General features: G+C 59.0%; 1 protein-coding gene across 1 annotated transcript; it reads right to left on the bottom strand.

The window, feature by feature from the left end:
• Positions 1-1,677: 1,677 nt before the first annotated feature.
• FNTB (farnesyltransferase, CAAX box, subunit beta) lies at positions 1,678-25,227 on the bottom strand. The gene is made up of 12 exons (XM_075929069.1): positions 25,037-25,227; positions 15,289-15,353; positions 14,592-14,664; positions 14,035-14,126; positions 10,007-10,153; positions 9,367-9,450; positions 6,601-6,687; positions 6,318-6,447; positions 5,424-5,556; positions 2,892-3,003; positions 2,654-2,768; positions 1,678-2,090 (listed from the first exon to the last, which is right to left on the bottom strand). Exons 1-12 carry the CDS (start codon positions 25,127-25,129, stop codon positions 1,965-1,967), a joined length of 1,257 nt encoding a protein of 418 aa, XP_075785184.1. The 5' UTR covers positions 25,130-25,227; the 3' UTR covers positions 1,678-1,964.

Here is a 25,227-nt window from a genome sequence, read left to right as displayed (position 1 = left end):
CCTGCGGGTGGCGGCGTCTTCTTACCAGCGTCCCTGCCAGGCCGCCCTCCCCCCACCGAGCAGGCAACGGCCCCCCGCCGGGCAGCGCTGTTGGCAGCAGAATTTGAGGGCACTGGATGGCCCCGGCCCGTTGCCTCTGGGCAGAACTGGAGAGCGAACCCAACGCTTTTCCTCCACACATCTCAAGGCAAGGCAGGATCCCCCACCCCATTTCACCGCTGGGGAAACTGAGGCACAAGGAACTAGCCTGCCTGCGTTCAGACTGAGCCCATCTCCAGGGCCCTGCCCCCAATGCCACAAGCTGGCTTGGCTCCTCCCCTGGGCAGAGAAGGGCAGGAATTGAGCTCCCCTTGGCAGCTCCGCCCCAGGAGGCAGAGGGCCAATCCTGGCATGGGCACACCTGGTTGGCACCTTGTGCCCTCCCCCAGGCTCACTTGGCCTCTCCAATCCCATTAAATACCAGCCCCCCCCCCGGGCAGGGGAGCCAATGGGCAGCTGCTCTGCTCACCACCCTGCTTTATGCCTCAGTTTCTCCTCTACTTTCTGCTTGTTCTAAGCTGCGGGAGGGAGGGAGGGAGGGTGCAAGGACTCTCTGGGCCGGCCCAAGCCCAGATCTCAGGCATGGTGGCACCCAGAACTGGGCTGTGCTGGCAGGTGAGACAGCTGCGTACCACCCCCCTCCACTCACCTCCCAGCGCACCGGCCCCCCCACTACCACCGGAACTGGGGTCTTGTTCAGGCCCCATCTTCCCGCCACGGGACACCTGCCCATCTCGCTTCCTTGGGAGCCCCCCCGCTGACCTCCCCCACAACAGAGCTGTGGCTGGTTAGCCAGGGAAACGGGGCTCTGGTACCAGCTGCGCCCCAGCGCCAGCACCCAGCCTGCAACACCAGCTGGCACCAGAGCCAGGAACCCCGGGGGAATTCAGGGCCCAGCATCCCCCTTGAGGCACAAACCAACCCCCCTGCCCCCAAGGCCAACGCTGCCCCTTAGCACCTACCTTTTTGCCCTCAGCTGGGGGCCACGCTGAGCCCCAGGGCTGCCCCCTCTGGGTGTTGGCCCAGCATGCTAACCCCCAAAGCCTGACCCAGGGGGTGTCCCATGGGCACACGCCCCCTGCTCCAGGCAGCCATGGGTGATGGCAGGTGTCTGGGGGAGGGGAGGATGCCAGGGGCACTGCCTGTCCCTAGGGAAGTCTCTGCTCTGGGTCCCAGCCCCACAGCTCGAGCCCAGTGCTGCCCCCTGCAGGAGCAGGCCCTGCCCTGGGGGAGGGTAGCTTTGGCCCCCCCAGCTCAGCACAGCTCTAGCCTGGTAGCCAGGTGGCTCTGAGCAACCCTGTGAGCAGGCTGGGGCGGCCCTGCCCTGGCAAAGCAGAGCCAAGGGACGACCTTGCCAGGACCTGCTGGGGATGGAGAGAGAGGCAGGGCCGCCCCATGGCCATTGCTCCGCTCCTCAGCAGGGCCAGGGCCAGGGCCAGGCAGCTGGGGCTAGTGTGGGCCTAATGGAGCTTGGCCCTTGGTGTCCGGCTCCCCCGGCCAAGGGGAGAACAGAGCCTGGCTGGACGGGGAAGCTGTACACACACACCCCGAACATGCTGAGCAGCTCCCTCTGCAGAGCCGAGCTCGCAGCCCCACACCTGCTCCCGGGGCAGGCTGGGGGCCAAGGAAAGGCGGGGGGTCAGTTCCGGTTTATTGACACTAGAACGGTCACAAGCCGTTATTCCCAACGAGAATTGCTCCAGGCAGGTTAGTGGGGCCCGCAGCCCTCGGGTGCCCACGGCGGGGGCCTGGCCTGCCCAGCGGTGACCAGAGGGGTTATTTTTGGTCTGGCCAGTGCCCTGGGCTTGCCCCGGCCCGGGGGGAGCACTCTTTGCACCCCCCCTCCTGCCCCAGCGGGGGCCATGCTGCGCTCCGACTGCAGGGAGAGCCCGGCTGGACAGCGTCCGCGAAGGGAGCAGCTGTGTCTAGTCTCCGGCAGGCACTGGCGCCGCCTCCGCCGCGGGCACGCTGGGGACAGGCTGCCGCAGGAAGTGCATGATGGCCCGCACCACGCGGGCGGGGCAGATGTTGTACACAGGGTGCGTGGGCTGCTGCGGGGGGGAAAGAGGCGTTAGCGGCGCTGGCGGGGGGCAGCCTGGTGAGGATGCGCTGGCCCGGGATGGGGGAGGAAGCGTGGGGCGGAGGCACCAGGGGATCCTGCAGCCGAGACATTCTGGCCTGCACCCTGCCGCTGAGAGGAGAGGTCACCATGGGCCCTTCTCACGTGGCAACGGGCCTAGCACAGGGCCACAGCCAGGAGGAGCAGCAGGAGGGAGGCTGCAGCCCAGAGAGTCCACGGGAACCACCTGAGGGAGGCCTGCGGGGACCTAGCCTCAGGGCTGTGCTCTGAGAAGGACCCAGGGCCGTGGGTGGCTCCTGCTGCCACACTCCCCCCCCCCCCCCCCCCCCCCCCGATCCCAAGGCCAGGAACACAGCGCACCTCTCGCTAGGCTGTGCCTGCCGGGGGGCCGTAGCGCACGGGCCGTTCAGAGGCCAGGCCACCGTTGATGCGGGAGCTGCAGGGCGCGCAGCAATTCGCGCCGGTCACGGAGACTGATCTGGAGAAGGCCCCCCCCCCGCCCCCCAGGCAGCCCCCCGCCCCCTCCCCGCTTACCAGGCGGTTCTCCGGCACTCCCAGCACCAGCTCGTGGAGCAGGTCTCCGCTGCCGAAGTGCTGGGCTATCGAGAGCCCGCTCAGGCAGTAGCAGGTGTGGTAAAAATCCCGTGACCTGCAGGGACAGCTGGGTCAGACACACCCCGGCCCACCCCACGGAGCCGCAGCCTTCTCCTGAGCCCTTCGGCGCTGCCCTGGGCCCATGGAGCTCCAGGCAGCCCCCGCCCCGGGTACTCACTTGCCCGGCTTGTCCAGCAGCCCCCCGGCAGGGCACTGGCAGCAGAGGAGGATGTACTCCTGCAGCGCCTCCTGGTGGAACATCCAGTGCGTCATGCTGAGGGCCGGGTCGCCTGGGGAGGGAGCACAGGCCGTGGGGCCCTTAGGGAAAGCGAAGGCAAAGTCCCCCCTTTGCTAGTGCCGGCCAAGGCCAGGGCCCACCCCCAGCCTGCAGACGAAAAGCGGCGCCCACCGTCACATGCCCACTGCCTCCCCACCTCTCCGAGGCCAGGCAGGACCAGGCGCAGCCTTTGCAGGGCCTTACGCAGAGGCCTCAGCGCAGGCCCTGCCCCCCCTCCCTGTGAGGTCACAGCTAACTCAGCGCCCGGGAGGAGGCCCCCCAGGCACAGGAAGCCAGGAGAGTGTCTGGCTGCAGGGATGTGGGAGGTGCAGCCCCCAGTGGGGGCGGGGGAGCATGAACAACGGCTACTCTGACCTCCCCTCTGTCCTACCCGGCACAACCTCACAGTCCCGCCGCAGCAGCACGAGGGCATCTCTGCCGGCTCCGCTAGGGCAGGAAACGCCCCAGGCGGTGTGACGCAGAGCGCCTCCCGCTCACCACCCCCCCGCCAGGGTCCTGCACAAGGGGCGGGGGAAGGGGTCCGGTGTCACCCAGGAAGTCAGTGACAGCTGCGGCCCTGGCTTCCCCAGCCCCGACCAGCAGATCGGCCACCCGCAGCGGGGCAGAAATATCTGCAAACAGAGCAAGCGCCCTGGAGCCAGGCGCACGGGAGCACGGAGCCCCGGCAGCCGCCAGGAACAACGGCGCTTCCTGCCAACTGCCGATGGCTCCCAACTGCCTGCCAGCCGCAGGCGTGAGCAGCACGCGCCCTCGGGTCGGGCCCAGTGGCAGAGACGGGTCCCAGCACGGAGCCCTGCGGAACTCCACGGTCCCCTCCTCCCACAGCAGACAGCACCCTTCACGAGAGCCGCCGGGACCAGCTGGGCGTAGCTAGCGTCCCACGTGGAACGGAAGCCAGGCGGGAAACCTGCATTTCCTCCCGCCGCGCCACCAGGCCTCTTCGCGCAAAGAGCACGCTGGCCGGCACCATCGGCCTTCTGCACAGTCTCCTTGGATTTTACCCCAAGTATCCTTCACCTGCGTCCTTAACTACTGCGAAGGATGGGTCCGTCGACGGCGATTAGCCAGGATGGGCAGGGGCGGTGCCCCTAGACTGTCTGCCAGATGCTGGGAACGGGCGACGGGGAGAGAAATCACTTGATTCCCTGTTCTGTTCACTCCCTCTGGCGCACCTGGCATGGGCCACTATTGCAAGGCAGGATCCTGGGCTAGATGGGATCGGTTGGACCCCGCGTGGGTATCCCCACGTTCTCGCGCCTTCAACATCTGTCCTAAGAGCTCGCCCCCGGGGCAGGCCTGTCATTCCAAGATCACTTTCTTTCCTTCAATCCCAGGACTAGCGCAGCAATTCTCCAATCCCAGGCGATGGCCTCGGAGTTTGCGGCGTAATGAAACCCCCTTGCTTGTAATGGCACCGGCCAGGCCCTTTACAATTCTTGGCTGGCGATTATCCAGGCCCCGCACTTCATTCCTATGAAACCGCCTGACTTCCACCGTGCTGTGGCCTGTCCCCACTCCCATCAGCCAACCTGCCACTGCCCCGGCTCTTCATTACCCCCATTACAAACTGCAGCCAAGCGCTCATTTAAGTACAGTGCCGGGCTGAGCTTAGCTCCAATCCCGCCACCCTACCCCTCGGTGCTTCGCAGTCCCACGATTCCTGGTTTGCTTATTTACACCACTCAAGCACCGTTCCCCGACTGGTTTTAATTCCCCTGCCAGCTCCAGCTCTGTTTGATTTGGCCAGTTCTCGCTCGATCCCTCCACTCTCCGATCCCCCAGAGGTCACTTCCCTTGCTCCGTCTCCTCCATTCCCTGTAGGCTGCTTTCTGTTCATCCCAAATCTCAACTATTTTGACTCTGAAATGCGCAGGAGCAGCAGTTTGGGTGCCTCATTCTCCTCTACAGGCCAGACTGCCCAGGCAGGACTACATTTCCCAGGACGCACTATGGTGACCCCCTTCAAGAGGGGAGGCAGTGCATCATGGGAGATGTAGTCCAATCGGGGAGTGCACTGAGAGAGGAAAACAGTCGCAGGCCACCAGGACTACAAGTCCCACGTCCAAATCAAAACATTCCAGTTTAGCTGAATACCCAATTGATAATGTTCAGGGGCGGATGATAATTTTGCGGGGCCCAGGGCTGCGCTGCAGGGCCCGGGGAGGCACAATTTTGCGCATGCGCCTTGGCAGCAGCCGACCAGAAGTAGCATGCGCAGGGTGCGTGCGCGGGGCCTATTGAAGCGCAGGGCCCGGGGCAGCTGCCCCGCTCGCCCTGCCCTATATCCGCCGCTGACAATGTTTCCAGCCCAATACATGACCCCTCTGGTACAGAGGCAACCCAGCCACCAATGCAGATGACCCAGTAGCCCAGGTCATCCCTGCCTGACTTCACTGTGGCACCAGGACTCACCTTGGGCGTGCAGAGCTCGGTGGAGGAGGGGCAGCAAGCCAGCCTGCCAGAAGGAGTAGCAGCCGTCCACCAGCTTGTTACAGCGGCCCTGGAACCCCCCCTCAAAGCGCATCTGCCGACTGGTGACCCAGTGCTGGGAGGGACAGATGGGGACACGCGTCAGGGCTCTGACAGTCTCAGGCACCACGGGACAGCCAGCTGTGTGGCACCGGCCGTTCCCCTCCCTCTCACCAACAGGAGCAGCCATCAGCATCTTGCCAGCTCCCCTCACTCCCATGGCCAGGACTCGGAGGAGGCGCTGCCTGCCCTCCCCGGGTGTGGGGCACTGTGGGAGATGTAGTCCAGCAGGGAGCCAATCTACAGCGGAACAGCAGCAGGATGCCCCGTGGCCACATTCCCAAACCCAGTTTCTGGATGGGGTTTGGCGGGTTCCATTGCTGGAGGGCGGGGAATCGCCGTTTTGCACGGAAAGGGCTGTTGGTGAAAACCTGATGTAGGCCCCAGTTATACATCCAAATCAGAGCTGGCTGTAGCTGCGCCGTTCCTAGCACTGTGTTACCCTGCCCTGCAGAGCAACACCACGGCAGGACCCTGGCGAAACCCCCCTGCAGCGGGCTTCCAGGAGCCCTCAGCCCGGCCAGAGGCTTTCGAAGGGCCAAGCCCCTGGCAGCGTGTTGGCCTGACAGGTCAGTGCCAGCCAGTGCCCAGGGCGTGGAGTCTGTGCAGCCGAGGGGGAATGCTGCCCCGACAGCAGCATGGGGGTCTCCAGCCCAGCACTGAACACGGTGCCCCCGTAACCACGCTGGCAGGAATGGGGTGGCGTCGGCCTCCTCGGCCGTGTGGGCCCAGCCCCACAAAGGGCCAGGGAAGAGCAGCCCGGCAGAGTCCACTTACTAACAAGCATTTCAGATTCAGCAAGTGCTCCTGCTTCAGGATGACCAACGCCGCCAGGCCACAGAACGTGTATCCTCCGTGGGCCTCCATGCCCGGGACGCCACCAATGCCGCCCTCCCAGTTCTGGCACCTAGTTCAGAGAGGGGCAGGCAGGGAGAACGTGACGCCAACGCCTGCCTGCAAAGGGAGCCCAGTGTGGGGCGCCCCTGTGGGATCTCGCACGGCCCCGCCCTCTCAGAGGGGAGCCTCGTTTCTCCCCGGGGCAGCTCCGCACACCGCTCACCTCGCGATCCACTCGGCCGTGCCCGCGAAGAGCGTGGGGGTGAGGATGTTGGTCAGCGAAGCCACTGAGGCGGCGCAGTAGGCGCTCCTGTGGTGGAAGGACGGATCAGAGAGTCAACGCCCGCTGTTCGCCACAGACGGAGCAACGGCGCCACGAGCACCCAGCCCCCCCTTCCTCCTGTGTGGCTTCCAGTAGCACACCTACGAGATCTGCTCCAGTGCAGGGCCCTTATCCCCAGGAGAGTGTCACCCAGGGCCCCAGGATAACCCCAGGCTCCTACCGGGCGCTTTTCCCGCTGGAGACCTCACAGCGCTTTACAAAGCAGCTGGTGTCGTATCCTCCTCTGGCAGATGGGGACACTGAGGCCTAAGGGATGGGGAACTTTGCCGAGGATAACAAGCTGCGGAGGAGGGGGCTGCGAGTGCTTCGGAGGATAGGGGCATAGTTAAAAATGATCTGGACACACTGGAGAAGTGGTCTGAGGTAAATAGGATGAAATTTAATAAGGACAAATGCAAAATACTCCACTTAGGAAGGAATAATCAGTTTCACACACACAGAATGGGAAGGGACGGTCTAGGAAGGAGTACGGCAGAAAGATCTGGGGGTCATATTGGACTGTGAGCTAAATAGGAGTCAACAGTGTGATGCTGTTGCAAAAAAAGCACCAACATGATTCTGGGAGGCATTAACAGGTGTGTTGTAAGCAAGACATGAGAAGTCATTCTTCTGCTCTACTCTGCGCTGGTTAGGCCTCAGGTGGAGTATTGTGTCCAGTTCTGGGCACCGCATTTCAGGAAAGATGTGGAGAAATTGGAGAAGGTCCAGAGAAGAGCAACAAAAATGATGGAAAACAGGAGCTATGAGGGAAGACTGAAAGAACTGGGCTTGTTTAGTTTAGAAAAGAGACGTCTGAGGGGGGACATACTAGCAGCTTTCAAGTAGCTAAAAGGGTGTTACAAGGAGGAGGGAGAAAAATTGTTCTCCTTGGCCTCTGAGGCTAGGACAAGCAGCAAGGGGCTTAAATTGTAGCAAGGGAGGTTTAGGTTGGACATTAGGAAACACTTCTGAACTGTCAGGGTGGGCTAACACTGGAATAAATTGCCTGGGGAGGTTGTGGAATCTCCATCATTGGAGATATTTAAGAGCAGGTTGGACAGACACCTGTCCGGGATGGTCATGGTGCTGGGTCCTGCCATGAGGGCAGGGGACTGGACTTGATGATCTCTCGAGGCCCCCTCCAGTTCTAGGATTCTAAGTGATTTGCCCAAGGAGGCCCAGCAGGCCAGTGGCAGGGCTGGGAATAGAATCTCATTCTCCTACGTCCCCATCCAATTCTTTGCCCACTAGGTTACACTGCCTCCCTAACAGAGCCCTGCCTTGCAGCGGGAGGCAAGCCAGGAGACAGCTCCTCGGGAAGTGCCTTGGACCGACGCTGCCCCAGAGACACGACGCTGAAGGCCCACTGCAAAAATTCCCCCAGGCCACCACCCCGCTGGAAACCCGGGCCTAGAGCATCTCACTGGCAGTGGTTTGCTTGCCGGCAGAATTAAGGGTCCATCTCCACGGGGAAATGTACCAGCCTAGTCACAGCACTGCAGTTACACCCGGATAACTCCCCTGTACACACAGGGACTCCACAAAGTGGCCTTTTCTGGTGCAGTGTCTATGGGAGGTACCAGCAGAACCACCCTGGCACGGCCCCTGTAGGAAAGTGCCCCTCAGACATCCCTGACTGAGGTAGCCTCCCGCTGCCTACAATGGCATGTGACCATGCCACATGGTCCTGGAATCCATCTTGAACCTGGTATTTTTCCATGGAGTGGGGGGGGGGGAGGGGTGCTGAACAAAGGGTTCCCGCCCTGGGGGAAAATCTATTTAAAGCCCTTTGTCTTCAGCTGGCCCACCCCAAGAGGATACAAAGAACTCGGAAGAAGCTGTAGATCCAGACAGAGGAAAGATCAGCTCTGACTTGAGGGAGCTTTGCCTGCCGTAAGAACAGCAGTTTCGGGTAAGAATTTGCATGTCACAAGATTCTTTGTGGATTAGAACTAGCTAAGCGGTTTCTGTTCTTTTTAACTAAGTAACTTCCTTTGATCGGTCTGCTTTCACTTGCACCCTCTTAAATCCCACTTTGTGTCCTTCATAGAAACATGTCTGTTTATCATCAAGCCCAGTGTAAATGTGTGTTACCGGAGGGAGGAAGCAACCACTGTGCATCTCTCTCTTTCATTGACCAAGGGGGCGGACCTTCTTATAGGACGTCAGACTAAGACATTTCTCTGGGGTTTTGGTCCCATTTATGGGGAGCGGTTTCCTTGGAGCTGAGCCCAGAGCTGAAGTGGTTCAGTGTCTGTGTTGCTCTGCGGGGGGGGGGGGGAGGTAACCCCAATTCTGTGCCTGGTCTGGGGGAGACCAGAGAATGTGGCCCAGCAGGACAGGTGGTGGGAGCCCCAGAGAGCAGGAAGGTGTGTGTCAGTGGCACAAAAGCATGCTGGGGGACTTCTGTGATTCAACCCGTCACAGGGACGACTTCCCACAGCTCCACACCGGCTTGGCCACAAGCGACCAGGCCGGAGGGAGGGGTGAGGTGGGAGTGTCTGAGCTTCCACCGGGAAAGCTGACAAAAGCGATTCCTGCTGCAAGTCCAGGGGCTGGTGGCAACAGCCCATTTCCCCCCTGCAGAGCGCACAGGAGGGGCGCTGGGGACGGTGCCCCACGCCTGCCGCCCCGTCTCACACTGTTCTGGCTTTGTCCCGCACGCACCTGACGTCCACTTCGCCCCCCACGTGCATGATGAAGGAGCCGTCGGGCTGCTTCAGCGAGTACAAATACTCCAAGAGCTTCTCCCTGAAAAGCAGCAAGGGCATCGTTGGGGACGGGCAGGGGCCTGCTGACTCTCACCCGCGGTGCAGGAACCTGGCCAGAGGGGCCGTTCCTGCCTGACCCTGATGTGTAGTGACTGGCTCGCGCCCTGACGCAGGAGGGTTCCCGAGCTCTTAGTAAGGAGATGGTGGATGTTCCCACTGCAGGGTCAGCTCCAGCCTCTTTCACCAAGGGGGTCACAATTGGTTCAAGGCAGTCACACCCCCTGGCCAAACAAACGGCCACATCCCCTCCCAGGCCAGGGGCCAACCCCTAGGGATGGCAGGAGGGGGCTGCCTCCCTGGCAGAGATGTGGGCCTGGCCTGGGTGTTTGGGGGCGGATGGCTCTAGCCTAGGCCTCCCTCCACCGCTGAGAACTCCAATAACCCCCACGGGAGCCGCTTGCGTGTAGCGGGCAGCCCAGCGCCCCGGGCACTTTCCTCGCCAGCCTTCCTCCTGCGTACACACCCGGGCGAGAGCTGTACCAGGCCCTCAGAGCCGGCACGGCCACTGCAGGGGAGGCTGGCTGGGGTTGGGTCACCTGTTGATGACGTTGAAGGCCTCTTCGGTGCCGATGATGCAGAGCGCGCTGACGGCGGCGTAGGTGGGAGCGAGATGGGGGTGCTGACCAGGCCCTCCTCCAAACCCACCACTGGGGCTCTGGCAGCAGCTCAGGAACTGGCAGACGCTGGAGGGAGAGAGGGGGTGGGGTCTATAAAACCTGGGCACAGCTCACCCAAACCCGCATTTCAGGTCTCCAGCAGAGCCCCGGCCTGGCTGCTGAGGGCAAGAACTAGCCGGCTCCCACACCCCAGCCGGCGGCCGCAGCGACGCCCGGCAGCCTGTTCAGAACAGAGTTTATTAGTCACCCCGAGCGCAGCAGGTTAGTGGAGGAAAACAAAGGGTCCGAGCCGGCCCAGGGCACACAGCAAAGCTACGCTGGGTTGATCGGAGCCCAGCGTGGGGACGGGTCCAGGGCACAGCACACAGCAAACCCCCTCCTTTATGTACCTTTGCACTAGGGATGGGACTGTTTAACTGCTTAACCGGTTAGGTTAACGGGTAATACTGACCGGTTAAGATTACCCAATGGGGACGGGAGCAGCTCCCTGCTTGCCTCGGGCAGGGGGTTGCTCCAGCCCCACGGGGGCCCTGCCGTGCACCCCCCGCAGGCAGAGGCTGCTCTGATGTCTGCAGCAGCCCCTCCATCCCCCTCCCTTTAATTGGTTAACCAATTCCACGGGAGTTTACCCCCTACTTTGCCCATCTCATGGCATCGACTATGTGTCGCATCGTACGTCCGGCCCCGCACAGCTTATCCGACCTCACGTTCCCCACGTCTCTCGTCCGTCGCCAGCTTCTCTGCAAGCGTGCGCTGGGCGAGCCCTCGCCGGCCCACAGGGCGCCCGGCCACGGTCCCTCTCGGCTCACTGACTAATGTCACGAACGTTCCCATATGGGCCTGCTGCTCCATTTACCTCCCATGACCCGCCTCCCAGGCAACGGGGCCTCCTTCCGGGCCAATCACTCCCGTCAAGCCGGCCCTACCTGCTCTGTCTCCATAGATCAACACTTTCCCAAGCAGGCCCGTGGCAGGGACTTGCCCAGGGCGGACAGATCTCCCCAAAATCAGGAGCGCCGGTGACAGCTAATGACATCACTCTGCCCCCTGAGAGAGCGCCGAGTAACGTCCTTGTGGAGGGCAGTGGCCTGACGGGCCCAGATGTGAGTCCTGCAGCTGCCAGGGGTCTTGAGGAGTTTGCGGGGCCCAGCGGGGGACACCTCTCTCACAAACCACTGAGCCCTCAGATTGAAAACTCAATGAGGGAAGAGTGCCCCTCCCCTGATCTCTCTCTGCTGGTAACTGGGCTCCTCCTTACACGGCCGGGAAAGGGCTCCAGTCCAGCCCCTTTCCACAGCCAACGCTGTCTCCTGCCCAACGCGATGGAGAAGAAATGGGCGGAGGCCTTGCAGCCTGCAACGGGCCGTGACTGTTACTAATAATCCCTAGCGCTTACCAAGGGTGGTCTTAAAGCAGGACAGTATCTCTGTCCCCATGTCACAGGTGGGGAAACTGAGGCACGGGAGGGGCCTTTCGCCCACACTGGCCCAGCTGGCCAGTGGCAGATCCGGGAACAGAACCCGGGTCTCCTGAGTCTCGGCCCAGAGCCCTTTCCACCCAGCTCCCCTCATGCAGCAGCTCCTGCCTGTACGCTCCACCAACGAACTGAGCCTGGAAGCACCGGAGTCCCCTCCCGCCCTCCCCACTCGGATGCTCCCGTCCAAATCGGTGAGCTGCCGGCCCCGAGTCACACAGAGCAGTCGGCTCTTGGCGCCGCTCCCTGCCTGCAAGAGCAGGGGGCGGCTGGAGTCCTTATCACCACCATCGACAGCTGTCACAAGGTGCCCCCGGGCGCGTGACAATGGGGGGCTATTGTTGGAGCAGGATGAATGGGACAATGTGCTTTTGTGCTGCAGCGGCACCCGTACAGGGCCAGAGTGGGGGCCTGGCTGAGCACCCGGACAGAAGCAGCCCCAGGTGCTCCCCATGGCACACTGAGGGGAGGATGGGTGGTGCCCCGGCACGGCACCCCTGAGCTTGCCAGGACAGGGAGCGCTGGTAGCCCACCCGCAAGGGCGTGGAGGCCTCGGGTCGGCTGGGCAGGTGCTGCTGCAGGACGGGGCGGGGCAGCCCGGGGTTACAACAGGGAGGGGTGCGTGGAGTGGGCACTTCTGGTGCAGCGTTAACCGGCTCCATGCCTGGTTGCACGGCTCCCCTTGCCACTCACACCCACCAGAGACCGGAAGGCCCAGGACACCCAGCTATGAACTACCCTGGAGCACAGGACAGATTCAGCCCCGTCTCTGGCTGCCGGTCCCTTTTCTACAGCACTTCCCCTTCCGCTGCCGTGCACCCCCCTCCTCCGCCATATCTCCGGCCTCTTCCTGCCCTCCAGCGCCAGCCCCCCACTTTCCCTGGGACTGCTCCTTCGAGCTCTGGATCCCACGGTTCCAACCTGACCCAAACAGGCCACGGCCTCCTGCACCCTCAGGCCCGCACCCAACGTGCCAACAGCCTCTCAGGCTCTCAGCGGCACCTGGCCCTTGCAGCCCGGCGGAGGATGCTCCTTCTTGCAGTTGCTCTCTGCGAGCGCCGCTACCCGGAGGGAGAGCGAGGTCTTCGGAGGCGCCAGTCTGCACCCGGACAACACGCCAGCTGGGCTTCTATGCCCATGCTCCGTTGCTCCCAGCCCTGGGAAAGCTGCTGCTGAACCCAGAGGTGAGCCAGGCCAGCTCCCGGCAGGATGCGGGACCCACTCCAGCATTGGCACTGGGAGATGCTGCCAACTCTGTCCGCTCTCCCTGCCTCCCCTCCCTCAGCCCCGTTGTCCTTCCTCTGTCTGCCACACGCTGGGCAGCTCTCCCTCTGCAGGGCTTGGGGCCGCCGGGCTCCCATACCTGCTGACAGTCCTGGGACGCTGGCTGTGACCCAAATCAACGCTCGTGAGCTAAGCCACCCAACAGCCCCGTTTGTGGGTCAGGACAGTTATTTCTATGGCAGACACAGAGGCTCCAAGCCTGACCGCCAGCAAGCGAAGGCCCAGGCCCACACGCTCCCAGGCAGGTAACCCAACGGCACTGCCATGCTGGGAGCTGGAGCACTCCCATGGCACCTGGCTCTGTTTGTGGGCATGGAGCCTGGCCTCCACAGGCGAGGCCAGCACATGGGTACAGAGAGGCCTCCGATCGCGGCTGTCTGAGACATCAGGCCCTATGGGATGCAACCACAGCCACACAATGAATCAGTGGCAGAGAACAAGACTTGGCTAGAAGCCATGGCCCGGACACATGGATGAAGTCTGAGCCCTCTGCCTAGCAACGAGACCTAGCCCCCAACACCGGTTTTATTAGCCGTTGGCCAGAGCAGAAAGGGCCAGTGATACCAAGTCCAGGTCCTTGCCTGTGCAGCTCTCTCCTACTTCCCTCCCATCATCCGGGTTTGATCCTACAGTCAGCAGATGGGAGCCCCTTACACGGTGCTGGGATTGACAAAGAACAGGCCACGTTCTTCCCGAGGGCGAGTCTGCTGCCCCAGGGACGAATTCATCCCGACACACCAAAGCCAGCTGGCTCCGTTCCCCTGCGGCTAAGTCGGAGCCAGCTGCTGCCCCGATTCCCAGAGCTGCCTCCGGCTTTCCAGCAGGGCTGCTCCCGGCCCAGTGCGAGTCAGACTGGGGCCCTTCACACAGGCTGCAAGTGGCTTCTCCATCGCCTCTTAAGACGCAGGGTCTTTCCAAAAGACACCGTCTAGGCCACACGTTGCTGGACTCCAAGATTCCCTGGCTGGTGCTAAACAGAAAGTCTTACTAGGGGGTGGCCATAACGGGTTAAAAGCCGGCCTGATGAGAAGGTGGGATCCCCCATTTTGCCCACTAGACCACACTCCCCCTTTGCAAATATCAGAGACACCAAGACGAGGGCGCTAGGAGCTTGTCTCCAAACGCCCGGCCTCGCTGTCTGCAAACCGCCTCCACTCAGCACCCGGAGCCCTCGCTGAACAAGACTTACTCTGAAGCCACGGACTCCGGGATGGGCTCGTCGAGCAGCTCCAGGCTGTGCAGGATCCAGTAGCACAGCCAGGGGCGGCTGGCATCCAGACACTGCAAGAGGAGAAAGGGGAAAGCGGTCAGGCCCCGGACCGGCGCTGCCGACAGCACAATGCGGTTACCCAGCTGCAGGGAGATGGAGATGGGGCCACGCTGAGGACAACCCCAATGAGGCCTAGTCACTTGCCCTGCTCTGGGGTGGGTAAGCGAGAGACTGAAGCGGTGCAAAGGAAGAGAAGGAGAACAGCCGCAATGCACGGCATTGGGAGCAAGTAGGGCGTGGAACTCCCAACACACCCACGCTCCAGAAAGAACGTAGGCAGGAAATAACCCCCAAACAGTAACAAAGGCTTTCATCCTGAGGGGTCCCAGACCACAGAGCCAGCACAGAGATCACTTCACCCACTGCTGGAATGCAGCCACCTCTGGGGAAGGCCCATTTAACGGCACACAGCAACAGCAGGGAAGCAAAGGGAGACGCCTCACAGATTAAACCTGTCACCTAGAAAGCGGGATTACCTCGTAGGCATCCGTCAGTTGCCTCAGGCCTCTCTTCAAGTAGTGGTAATGCTTCTCGCGCTGCAGGACAAATCTGAAAGGCAAACGGGAGGTGAAGAGCATTCGGAGGCTTCACCCAGCATTTATCAGCCTGCTTGCGTCTTCCATCCCAGGGACACCTGCCATAGGCAGCAAACGGGCAGAGCAGCAAAGCTGTTGGGTTTGAAGACTCAGCAAATCACCCTAATGCTTAGCCGGGAGGTGACGACGGGGCCCTCGTTTTAGGGACGTTCGGCTATTCCTCCTGCCTCCCAACATGCAGCCCGACAGCTGGGGCCAAAGTGGAGCAATGCATGATGGGACCTGTAGTTTCTGAATGAATATGAAAGGCAACATTAGGCTGTGCCAGTAGCTCCGCTAGGCCCCACGTCCAGCCAGAGCACGCTGCAAGCAAACATGGAGTTGAAAAGCAGAGACAGGGATGTCTCGCTCCGGGGCTCGTTCGATGGGCAAAAGGAGAGCGCCCGGTTCAATTGAGTCCACTTAATACACCAGACAATCCGCAGCAAGCCCAGGTAGAGCATTCGAGGCCCTGCTGCGACTTCGGCTAAACCACGAGCGGCGGACATGACAGACAAACGCACCATGCTGCAAAGCTCACCCAAGAATTCCAGGTCAAACCCTCCCTGGGCTTTCACTGCGTCTGCCAGGGACTTACTGTGAGACGTGGTGGTTCGTCGTGTAAGCACTGAAGACCTCCTGCACCAAGTCCTCCACTTTGGTCTGCAGCGAGTGAGGAGAAGAGAAAGAAAAAGAGCCTTAGTTTTGAAAAGCAACTCACCACATTTACCCAGCAAGCAGCATTTGCGACCCCAGCCCATCCAGCTCAGCTCAGCGCAGGGCGTGCCCAAACAGCAGAGTCCCCGACAGAGTAACAGGATTCCAACATAAGCAAAGACTATGCGGGGTCAGAGCCACACATGGCTCCTGTCGCTCTGATCCCCCGGCCGGCGAAAAGGCCTGTAGCGTGGCTACACGGCAGCAGCCTGAACATCACCGGCGGCTTCTCACGAGTGCGTAAGTTCACGCTCACTGAGGGAACGGCGAGAGAAACGCAGGGCTCAGTATCGACATGTGCTCCCAATCCGCAGGGTGGTCTGGTCCCGGGGCAATGGGTCAGGAACGCTTCTGTTCTCAGCCTGGCTCCACCCCCTGGTGGGGCTGTCACTCACCCGCTCTGCCTCGCTTTCCCAGTGCGCAGGGGGCTTTGGAGAGGATCACTCCGGGAGGCGTAGCTGAGCGCTTCGGCCTTGCCAGCCACACGCTGAACAGCCTACACTGTGCGGACTAGGGAAAGTGGGATCGCCTCTCCCTGGTGCAGCTGCAGTTCCGTCAGCGGCCCGGTCCTTCTACTCTACTGGTCCCATAAGGAAAGGGGAAAGAACTACACCCTGTAACTGTCCCAACGAGGGGTTGGAGCGGTACGCCGAAACGGGTCAAACACCGCCCCAACTGAAATAGTCACGTGGGTACAAACCCCCGCGCAGGCGTGTTATCCCTGGCGAGAGAAAGCAACACTGGGGGATGTTCTCCCTGTCCACACACACACACACCTAGGCACTGCCACTAGCGCACGCGGAGGACCTACGAGGCACACCAGTCAACGTGCAGGTCACAGGTAGCTCCCAGCCACCACGGGACAGCGGTGTGTCAAGATGACCAACCTTCGCCAGTCAACAAGAAAGAGCAACAAGGAAACAAACCTTTGAAGCGAGCAGTAACACCCAGCCGGCAATTACACACTCGCCTGGCAACACCTGGCCATGAATTACACACTCACCCATGAATTACACACTCACCCATGAATTACACACTTGCCCAGTAACACGAGCTGTTAAAAACCTTCCTCAGGGTGAGTGAGTGAGTGAGTGAGTGTGTAAGAGGAAGCGGGACACACGCCTGCAAAGGATGGGCTACGTTGACTTGGCTCTGCCCCAGCCCAGGGCTGGACTAGGGATGTACGAGATTACAAAAATGCCAGTTCCACCCAGCACTGTCTCCACGGGGGGCAGGGGAGGTAGAGGCGCTGCGGGAAACGGCGCAAGCGGGGACTGGAGCAGTCTCTGCTCGCACTGCTTCTGCGGCGATTCTCCCGGGAGCCGACACAGTCACGTGGTGAGCAGTGTGCTGGAACAGGGCCTTGGCCATGCAGAAGACGCGGTCCAGGGCCGGGCTCTTTGCTAGAACATCCCAGCTAGTCGGTTTTCAGGCTGGTGCGTCCGTCTCTTCCAATTGGCTGCGATGCGTCAGCTGCTCCGTTTCTGAGACACGAGAGCAGAGATGTCTCAGAGCACGCTAAGAACCACCCAAATGCCCCCCGACAACTGGCCTATGGCCCAAGAGCATCACTGTGTACCCTCGGTTGCTAACGTACAAAGCTGGATCCGGCAGCAAGGAGCGACGTGTTCTGTAAATTTCACTGCTCCCCGAAGGAATCAATTGACGCCAATAACTCTCAAGAGCTTTTCCTCTCTCCTGTCAGAGTCCCTGCCTGATCCAGCAGGGTTTATTTAGCGACGTGTATTATTAGCATTGCCTCACTGGCGGCACCTTTTCAAGGAATCAAAACCCACCCGTAAGCCATCAGTCAATCTCTGATCTGACTTTCGTTTGTCCAGGGAGAATTCATCTCTCCCCAACAGAGAAGCAGCGTATGAGGAAGCTCGAAAAGAAAACCACTCCACAGCCAGGGTCCAGTCCAACCAGCCATGAAGGGGGAAACAGTCGTTAAAAACCTGTTCACTTCACTCTGGGACCCTCCCCTCCGCTCCAAAACGTACTGTCCTCTGTAGCGGAACCTCACTGGCACGGAGGTGGCTGTCACTCTGAAAGGTTCGTCACACTGAACACTCACGGAGGTCTTTCAAAAGTTCACAACTGCACCTGCCTTAATTCAGCTTTGACACTTTCCTGTGCAGAAGAAAAATGCTGCCCCCTCTCCCTTTCATTTGAGTAGTTTATTTTTTTTGGTGTCTGGACACAAAAATACGCAATCAGGCAGCAGCAAACAAGGTGTGTGACTGGCCGGTCAGTTCCTGAGGTTCTGTTTAGGGATGTTAAGAGGCGGGTAATCGACTGATCATGTAGTCGATACAATTCGTATTGACCACACGATTAATATTGATTAGGGGAGACGCTCAGTCCCAGCTCACACCGGTCCCGGAGCTACCTCGCTGCGGCTCTGCAGTTTAAATGTAGTAAGCGCTGCCCAGCTCTTACTGCCTTTAAAATGCAGAGCCGCAGCAGGTATAGCTCACGGACCCAGCACGAATCGGGACTGAGCAATCCTGGCTCGTGCCAGTTCGGGACCACTGCACCTCTGCTAGGCAGCTATTACTACATTTAAAATGCAGAGGTCCCAGACCACTGCTCAGTCCCGGCTCACACCAGGTCCAGCAACTGCTATTCATGGCAGCCAGGGCTGGCCGTGGACAGGGGCTGCTGCCCGAACAACTTTGGCCCACCACGGGCAGAGGTTGCTTTGTAGCAGCCTTCCCTAACTCCCCACCCCCAATACAGGCAGCAGCGGAGAGGAGGGGCAGACAGCACCATGGAGACAGTGCTTGGGGGAAACCAGCTTTTAAGCCAGCTCCTCCCAGCACTGGTTCCTGTTTCCCCCCCTCTTGCTGCCTCTGATGAGGGGGAGCAAGTAGTTGAGAACTTGACTCGATTGCTCAAGCAGCCTAGGCTTATCAGATAGCTGAGCAGTCAACTTCTCACTTACATCCCTAGCTCTACTGCAATTAGCGTGTTGTTATATGGCATCTCCTCCAGCTTGAGTTAAGGCTGGGGGGGTGCTCTACCTCTCCAGACCTTCAAGTGTCATGAATGCCAAGGCCAGAAGACACGACTGTGACCACCCAGTCTGACCTCCTGGATAGCACAGGCCATAGTAGAACCTCTCTGAATTAATCCCTGGATGAACTCGAGTAGAACTTTCACAGGAACATCCCATCAACCCACCAAAGCCGCACGCAAGTCGTTCCGACGGTTACGAACCCTTGCTGAGCCTTCTTTCTAGTCTGAATTTCTCTCTCCTCCCCGTCCAGCCACTGGGTTGCATTCGACCTTGGGATTTCTTTAAAATGGATTCTAATTTTCCCGGGTGCGTGGTGCTCGTTTGGGGAGAGAATCACAGCATCTCTGGGATGCCGCTGACTCTTCAGTTACTCCGTTTTAACTATTTGTTGGGTAGGAATCCAAGAGATTAAGACATTTTCACATGACGATGATCTAGCAACAGATTTTGGTCCCTCCTGGCCTTATTGTGAATCACCGGCAGAATCTCACCCGCTGGCCCCCGCATCCATCCCAGACCAGGGAGAGCACAGAGTCTGAATTTAAACATCAACTCGGTGTGTTAGTATGACCCACCAGCCTGGCTTGGAAGCACACACACTGCGTGGCAGCCAAAGCCCATGGCAATATCTTTTCATCATGTAACGATCTGGATGTGGCTTGAGTATTCTTTGGATCCGGAAACCAATCCAGGTTTTTCTAGTGTTGCCGTTGACAAAATGAGGTTTTATTCCATGGGGAGAGCTGGGAAACTATAAACACAGCTCGTCACGCTGCTCCCTGGAGATGCAAATTAGAGGCCAGGCCTTGTGTGAGTCAGAAATACTGAGCTCCCCTCGCTGCTGTAGGGAATCTCTCCAGGACAGGAGTGAAGCAGCTCGGCGCTTACAAAGCCACAGTGAGAACAGAGGCTACCAGTCTCCAAGGACCTTAAGCCAACACCTTTCATTAGCACTAGAAATTATTTAGTGTTTCTCTCACAGGAGCACTCCCAGGCCCCTACTGGGATCAGGGCCTCTCTGCAGTAGGGGCTGGGCATGAAGAAGATCACAAGCCCTTTCCCCTGAGCGCTTCCATGCTAACTAGACAAGCCAAATAAACCAGAACTAGACAGTAAGCCCCTTGGAGCAGGGACTGTCATCATCTTGTGCCTGTACAGCGCCTAGCACCACAATGGGGGCGCCCAGGTGCTAACATCATACGTACGATCACAAGCAGGACGTCAGAAGAGATTTTTCTTCTCCTCAAGTCTCCCCCGTGTTCACTCTGTGTCCATCTGCTTCCACCACTGCTGACCCAGTGGGGCCCCCGCTTTCCACCTCGCAGGCCTCAAAGAAAGCAAGCCAGGCTCAGCCTGGGGAGGGCAGAAGAGCAGCCAACACATGCTGATTAAAGCAACACCCAACAAAACAATCCTCTGTTTCTAGGAAAACGCTCACGCGAGACGCATCTCAAAAAGCACCACTCGGAGCGGAGGCGTTGGGTAAACTCTTCCTAACAAAGGAGGGGAAAGAAACACCACTCAGCTGAATCAGGCCCCACAAAACTCTAAGAAAAGGGTCACAACGGGCGCATGCTTGGGCCACGTGCGTGCTTTACCAACAGCGTGAACACAATCATGAGATGTGCTCTCTCAAGAGCACCGGCCTTGCCCAGCGTAGGAAGCATTTGCACTCAACTACCCCAAACCAGGCACACAAATAGTTGTTTACCTGCTCTACGATACTGGACACTCTCCAAGAAACACGGCGCTTTTCTTTTGTAAATACCTGATTAACATGCTCCCCATGGCTGCCTGGTTCATCTGTCACGTCCACCTGCTGTTGCTCATGTTACACATAGGCCACAAGCTCTTTAGGACAGGGCCACCTGTGTTCTCCCCAGCTAGCACCTACCAGGGAGAGGTCTCAGTCCACGACTGGGGTCTCGGCTGCTCAGCAACCCAGATAGTGAACAAGAGCAGCTTCAGGTGCGCAGGACTCGGAAACTCTTCCAGAACCAGAGCGCCTTCCTTCTTCCCCTAAGCCAGCGTGTCCTGGGGAGCAGGCGAGCTCTCTGCGCTACAGCAGGGGAAAGCCCCACCTATTCAAATCCTTGCTTTGGGAAACGGCTCTCTCGCCGCCTTCACAAAATCCAGCTCCTATTGGTGCTGAACCTAGACAGCCCTTCACAAGTCCTAGTTCCACCCATCACCTCATGTTTATATGAAACCAAGAGCACGTTAGCCACTGTGAGAACATAAGAACAGCAAGAGTCAGAGCAAATGGTCATCTAGCCCAGAATCCTTCTGACAGTGGCCAATGCAAGGTGTCCCAGAGAAAGTTAACAGAATGGGGAACCATTAAGTGATTCCCATCCCTGTCATCCATTCCCAGCCTCTGACAAACAGAGGCTAGGGACACCATTCCTACCCATCCTGGCTAATAGCCACTGATAGGCCTAACCTCCATGAATTTATCTAGCTCTTTTTTGAACCCTGTTCAAGTCCTGGTCTTCACAACATCCTCTAGCAAGGAGTTCCACAGGTTGACTGTGCACTGTGTGAAGAAAAACCTCCTTTTGTTTGTTTTAAACCTGCTGCCGATTAATTTCATTTGGTGACTCCTAGTACTTATGTTATGGGAACAAGTAAATAACTTTTCCTTGTTCATTTTCTCTAAACTGGTCGTGATTTTATAGACCTCTATTATATCTCACCCTTCTCTTTTTTCCAAACTGAAAAGTCCCAGTCTTATTCTTCTCTCCTCCTAGAGAAACTTGGGGGTAGGCAAGAGAAATCAGAATCCTAAAGGGGTACGGAACCTGGAAAGGTTGAAAGCTGCTGGTTTAAACAAGGCACTGTTGACTGCTAATATTTAAAGACAACATTTTGCAGGTGTGCCCCAAACCAGGGTTAGATGGCCCAGTGGCAGCCTGAGGCTTGCACATATGGCGTTTGGGCACAAACTACAGGCAAGGCTACATACGCCAGCACCTGTCTCCCAACTCAGTACAAAGCTGGAGTGTGAGCAGGGTATTCATAGGAACACCTCACTGTGATTCGGCCCAGGAAGAGTGCACAGACACTAGTGCAGAACACTTCCAGTACACACAACCTGGGCAAGCAGCCCCTTAATAACGAGTCAAAAGACTTACACTGTGGAAAGGGGATGTAGCACTAACTGAACAGGTCTCTCTCTGAGAATCACCCAGGATTAGGGATGTTAAGTATCAGTTAATTGAACAGTCAAGTAACCTCGTGAATTCTTATCAGTTACTCGATTATTCCATAGTCCCCAGGAGTTGGGCCAGCAGCCAGTGCGCTCTGGCCCCACACTTGAGCTGCCAGGCGGGAGCTGCTCCGTGAGGAGGGCCAGTTTACAAACCAGCTCCCCTTGTGGACTGACTGCCTGTCACCCCACACTGCTGCATCTGATACAGAGGTAGCAGCATGGGGTGACAGCAGCCCGTCTGGAGGATGAGGCTGAGCTCCCAGGCCCAGCGTGAGCTAGAACTGAGCCAGACTGCCCACCCACCTGCCACCTAATACACTTTAAATGCAGAGCCACAGTGGGGGTAGGTCCCCGGCCTGGCACAAGCCGGGACTGAGGTGGGCTGCTGGCCAGCCTGCTAAAAAATGTACTGGAGCGGGGCGGAAATGCATGTAGTCTACAGCATTAACCTATAAGCTTTTGCTTATTGGTTAATCGACTCGCCTATTACATCCCAACCCAGGATCCAAAAGCATTTTCCTGCACGCTGCCCTGCCCTGGGGGGTGAACTCCAGAAATCAAAGGCAGAGCATGAGCCAGTGGCTGGAAGCTAGAGCAATTCAGGCTGGAAGGAAGGTGTAAATGTTTAACAGGGCAGGGAATTAACTACTAGAAGAACTTACCAAAGGTCACGGTGGATTCTCCATTACTGGCAAAGGTTAAAGTAAGACTGGATGCTTTTCTAACAGCTCTAGGGAGCGTTAGAGGGCAGGGCTCAGGCCCGTGGGAGTCAGACTGCGATGGCGCCTTCTGGCCTTGGAATCCATGAACATCCGGATCAGCACCAATGCTGAGGTATCAACAGGCCCTGCCATGAGTCTGAGCTGTAACGGAGTCCCCAAGGGCCCTGCCGATTTCCAAAACTAAGCAAAGGGGAGGATTTAAGTGGCTGCCATGGGACATTCAGAGGGGGGGGCCATTTCTTTTTGCAGACACTAATCAGTGAGAAGCGGGTAATGTTTGCTTATCAGGCTGGACTCCACAGACCGGGAGTGTGGCCGTGTGGCCCAAACCCATGGCTACTGGAAACAACTCCGACGTGCAGCACCGAACAGCCAGCACGCCCAGCTGCTCAATGCTGAGAGGAAGCCTCCAACAAGACTCACTGCTGAAATCTACAAGGCCTCAGTACTTTGTGGAGCTGGGGAACATTTCCTGCAGCCGGAAGAAAGACTATGCACGGTTATGCTGGCGCAAGCAACGTTTTCTGACATCAAAGTGGAAGTGTTCTAATTGCAAGCATGTTGTTCCACAGTGAGAATTAAGCATCAAGCCAGAGGGCTGACGAGACAGACATCCAGGGAAGACAATCAGTGCACAAAACTCTGGGTGGGTTAAGTATCGGTTCTGTATCCTACACTTCAGAATGCCAGGGCCATACTGACCTATTCTCAGCATGCATCTCCATTTCTCAGTGTTTTCTCCTTGTTAAACACACTTGGATATTTCTCCCTCCCCATCAGGCCTCTGACCTGACAGAGGTGACACATACAGAAAGAGAGAAGGAAGAAACATGCTCATCTTTGTTACCACCAGAGAGAACATACCATTTTCAACACAGATGCATCAGGTTTGAGTCAGACAATTAACGCAGAGCTCTCAATAAATACCACCCCCGTGACTAAGCGCGCACACATGCACCACACAGCCAGCCAGCATAGGCACCCAAATCTCTCAAGAGAAGGGATCAGGAACCAACAGCCTGTAGGTTAGATCTGGCCCCCAGCTTACTTTCATCTGGCCTGCAGTGAGGCTTCAGATTTAAGTTGATCAGTGAGGGTTTTTTTGCTTGTTGGGAGCCAGGTCACTGAGTTTTCGGGGGTGGTTGTTTTTGCTTCTCACTTGTGTGTGATCCCTGATTAATTTTTCTGTGGGTCACTAGCTCCGGACTGAAAAGAGGGTCCCTGCCCCCCATCTCAATCCTAATCAGCTACCCTCTGTGTGAAGAACCGTGCCCCTTTATATAAAGAGACAGCAGCCAACTGGTCCTGATTATGAAAGCTATTAATGGATCAAAGCCCAGCTGCATTAGAGACTGCATCTCCCCCTCTGAAGCCATGCAGAGCAGGGCAAAGAGTGCGAGAACCTGTAAGAAACTGAGATAAGGGACACAGGGGATTTGGCTGCAGCACTAGCTCTTTCACAGGAAATTAAACTAAACCAAAGCCTGAGCAGCTTTAGGAAACGTCACCCCATCTCCTTTAACACAGCTTCTCTGCCAGAAACAGAACAACTCCGAGTACAACAAACCTACCCCCAAAAAGAGCTTCCCAAGGCCAGAGAAAGGAGAAGAGCCGGAAGACTCCATGTCCTCGTGATGCCTATCTGGTGAACGTGGAGGGGGCCCAGATCCTAGGGTGATGGGCACCAGTACAAAACCCTAAAGCGGATGGATCTTTTTTGAGATCTTTCCACCGCTCTGAGCCAATGCTAGTAGCTGCTTCTGAAATTGCCACTGGGCATAGAGATGAGGACAGAGATTATCACCCCCCCAGATAAAAAAACCCTTCTATTATCTGGGTCACTAACACCAGCCTGGCCTCTTTTGTCCGCTCCTTCCAGCCTTCCCATCGCTCCGGCCAACAGACCCAGGCAAGGCCAGCGCACGCGGCTCCACAGCCACATGCCCCTTTCCCATGCCTGGGAAGAGCCAGCCAAGCACCTTGCCACAGCAGCCGGTGGCCAGCGACGCTTAAACTAAGTCCCCACACGCGCGAGTCTGCAGGGAGCGGGGCGCTGGGCAGGGCACCCGCGCTGGGTGCCATGCGCCCTCCGCCCCGGGGGAAACTGAGGCAGGGGGCAAGGAAGGGATTTGCCCAGCGTCTCCCGGCAGGGCAGTGGCAGGGAGGGGGGGCAGCTCCCGGGCCGCTCAGGCCCCAGCCCAGGGCGCCGCTGGTTCGGCTACGCGGGCTCCTCGTTATAACCCCCCCCCCCGCACCCCAGCCAGCGGCAGGGCAGGTACCCGCCCGAGCTAGAGCCAGAATGGCCCCTCCCCCCGCTACACCCCCCTGCCCCCTTTTAACCCCTCCACCGCCGAGCCCCTCCCCCCTTTGCACCCCCCTGCCCCCCTTTTAACCCCTCCCCCGCCGAGCCCCTCCCCCCTTTGCACCCCCTGGCCTCCCCCTTTTAACCCCTCCCCCGCCGAGCCCCTCCCCCCTTTGCACCCCCCTGCCCCCCTTTTAACCCCTCCCCCGCCGAGCCCCTCCCCCCTTTGCACCCCCCTGCCCCCCCTTTTAACCCCTCCCCCGCCGAGCCCCTCCCCCCTTTGCACCCCCCTGCCCCCCCTTTTAACCCCTCCCCCGCCGAGCCCGACCCCGCGCGGGGCACGCCGGGAGCCGGAGCGGCCCGGGCCCCCACCTGCTCGGCCGAGGTGAGGCTGCGCACGCCGTCGTCCCGCAGGCGCTCCCGGCCGGGCCCGGAGCCGGGTGGGGGCCGGGCGGCGGCCGCCATGCTCCGCAGCGGAGGGAGCCGGACGGTGGCGCAGCGAGGACAGAAAAGCTCCGGCGCGAGCCGCTCGCCCGCGCCGCCTCCGGACGTGGAGCGGCCCC

The sequence above is a fragment of the Pelodiscus sinensis genome, chromosome 4 (genome assembly GCF_049634645.1).
Source record: "Pelodiscus sinensis isolate JC-2024 chromosome 4, ASM4963464v1, whole genome shotgun sequence".
Classification (NCBI taxonomy): Eukaryota; Metazoa; Chordata; order Testudines; family Trionychidae; genus Pelodiscus; species Pelodiscus sinensis.
The sequence above is the reverse complement of the archived record's forward strand: the minus strand, read 5'-3'. Positions and strand labels throughout refer to the sequence as shown.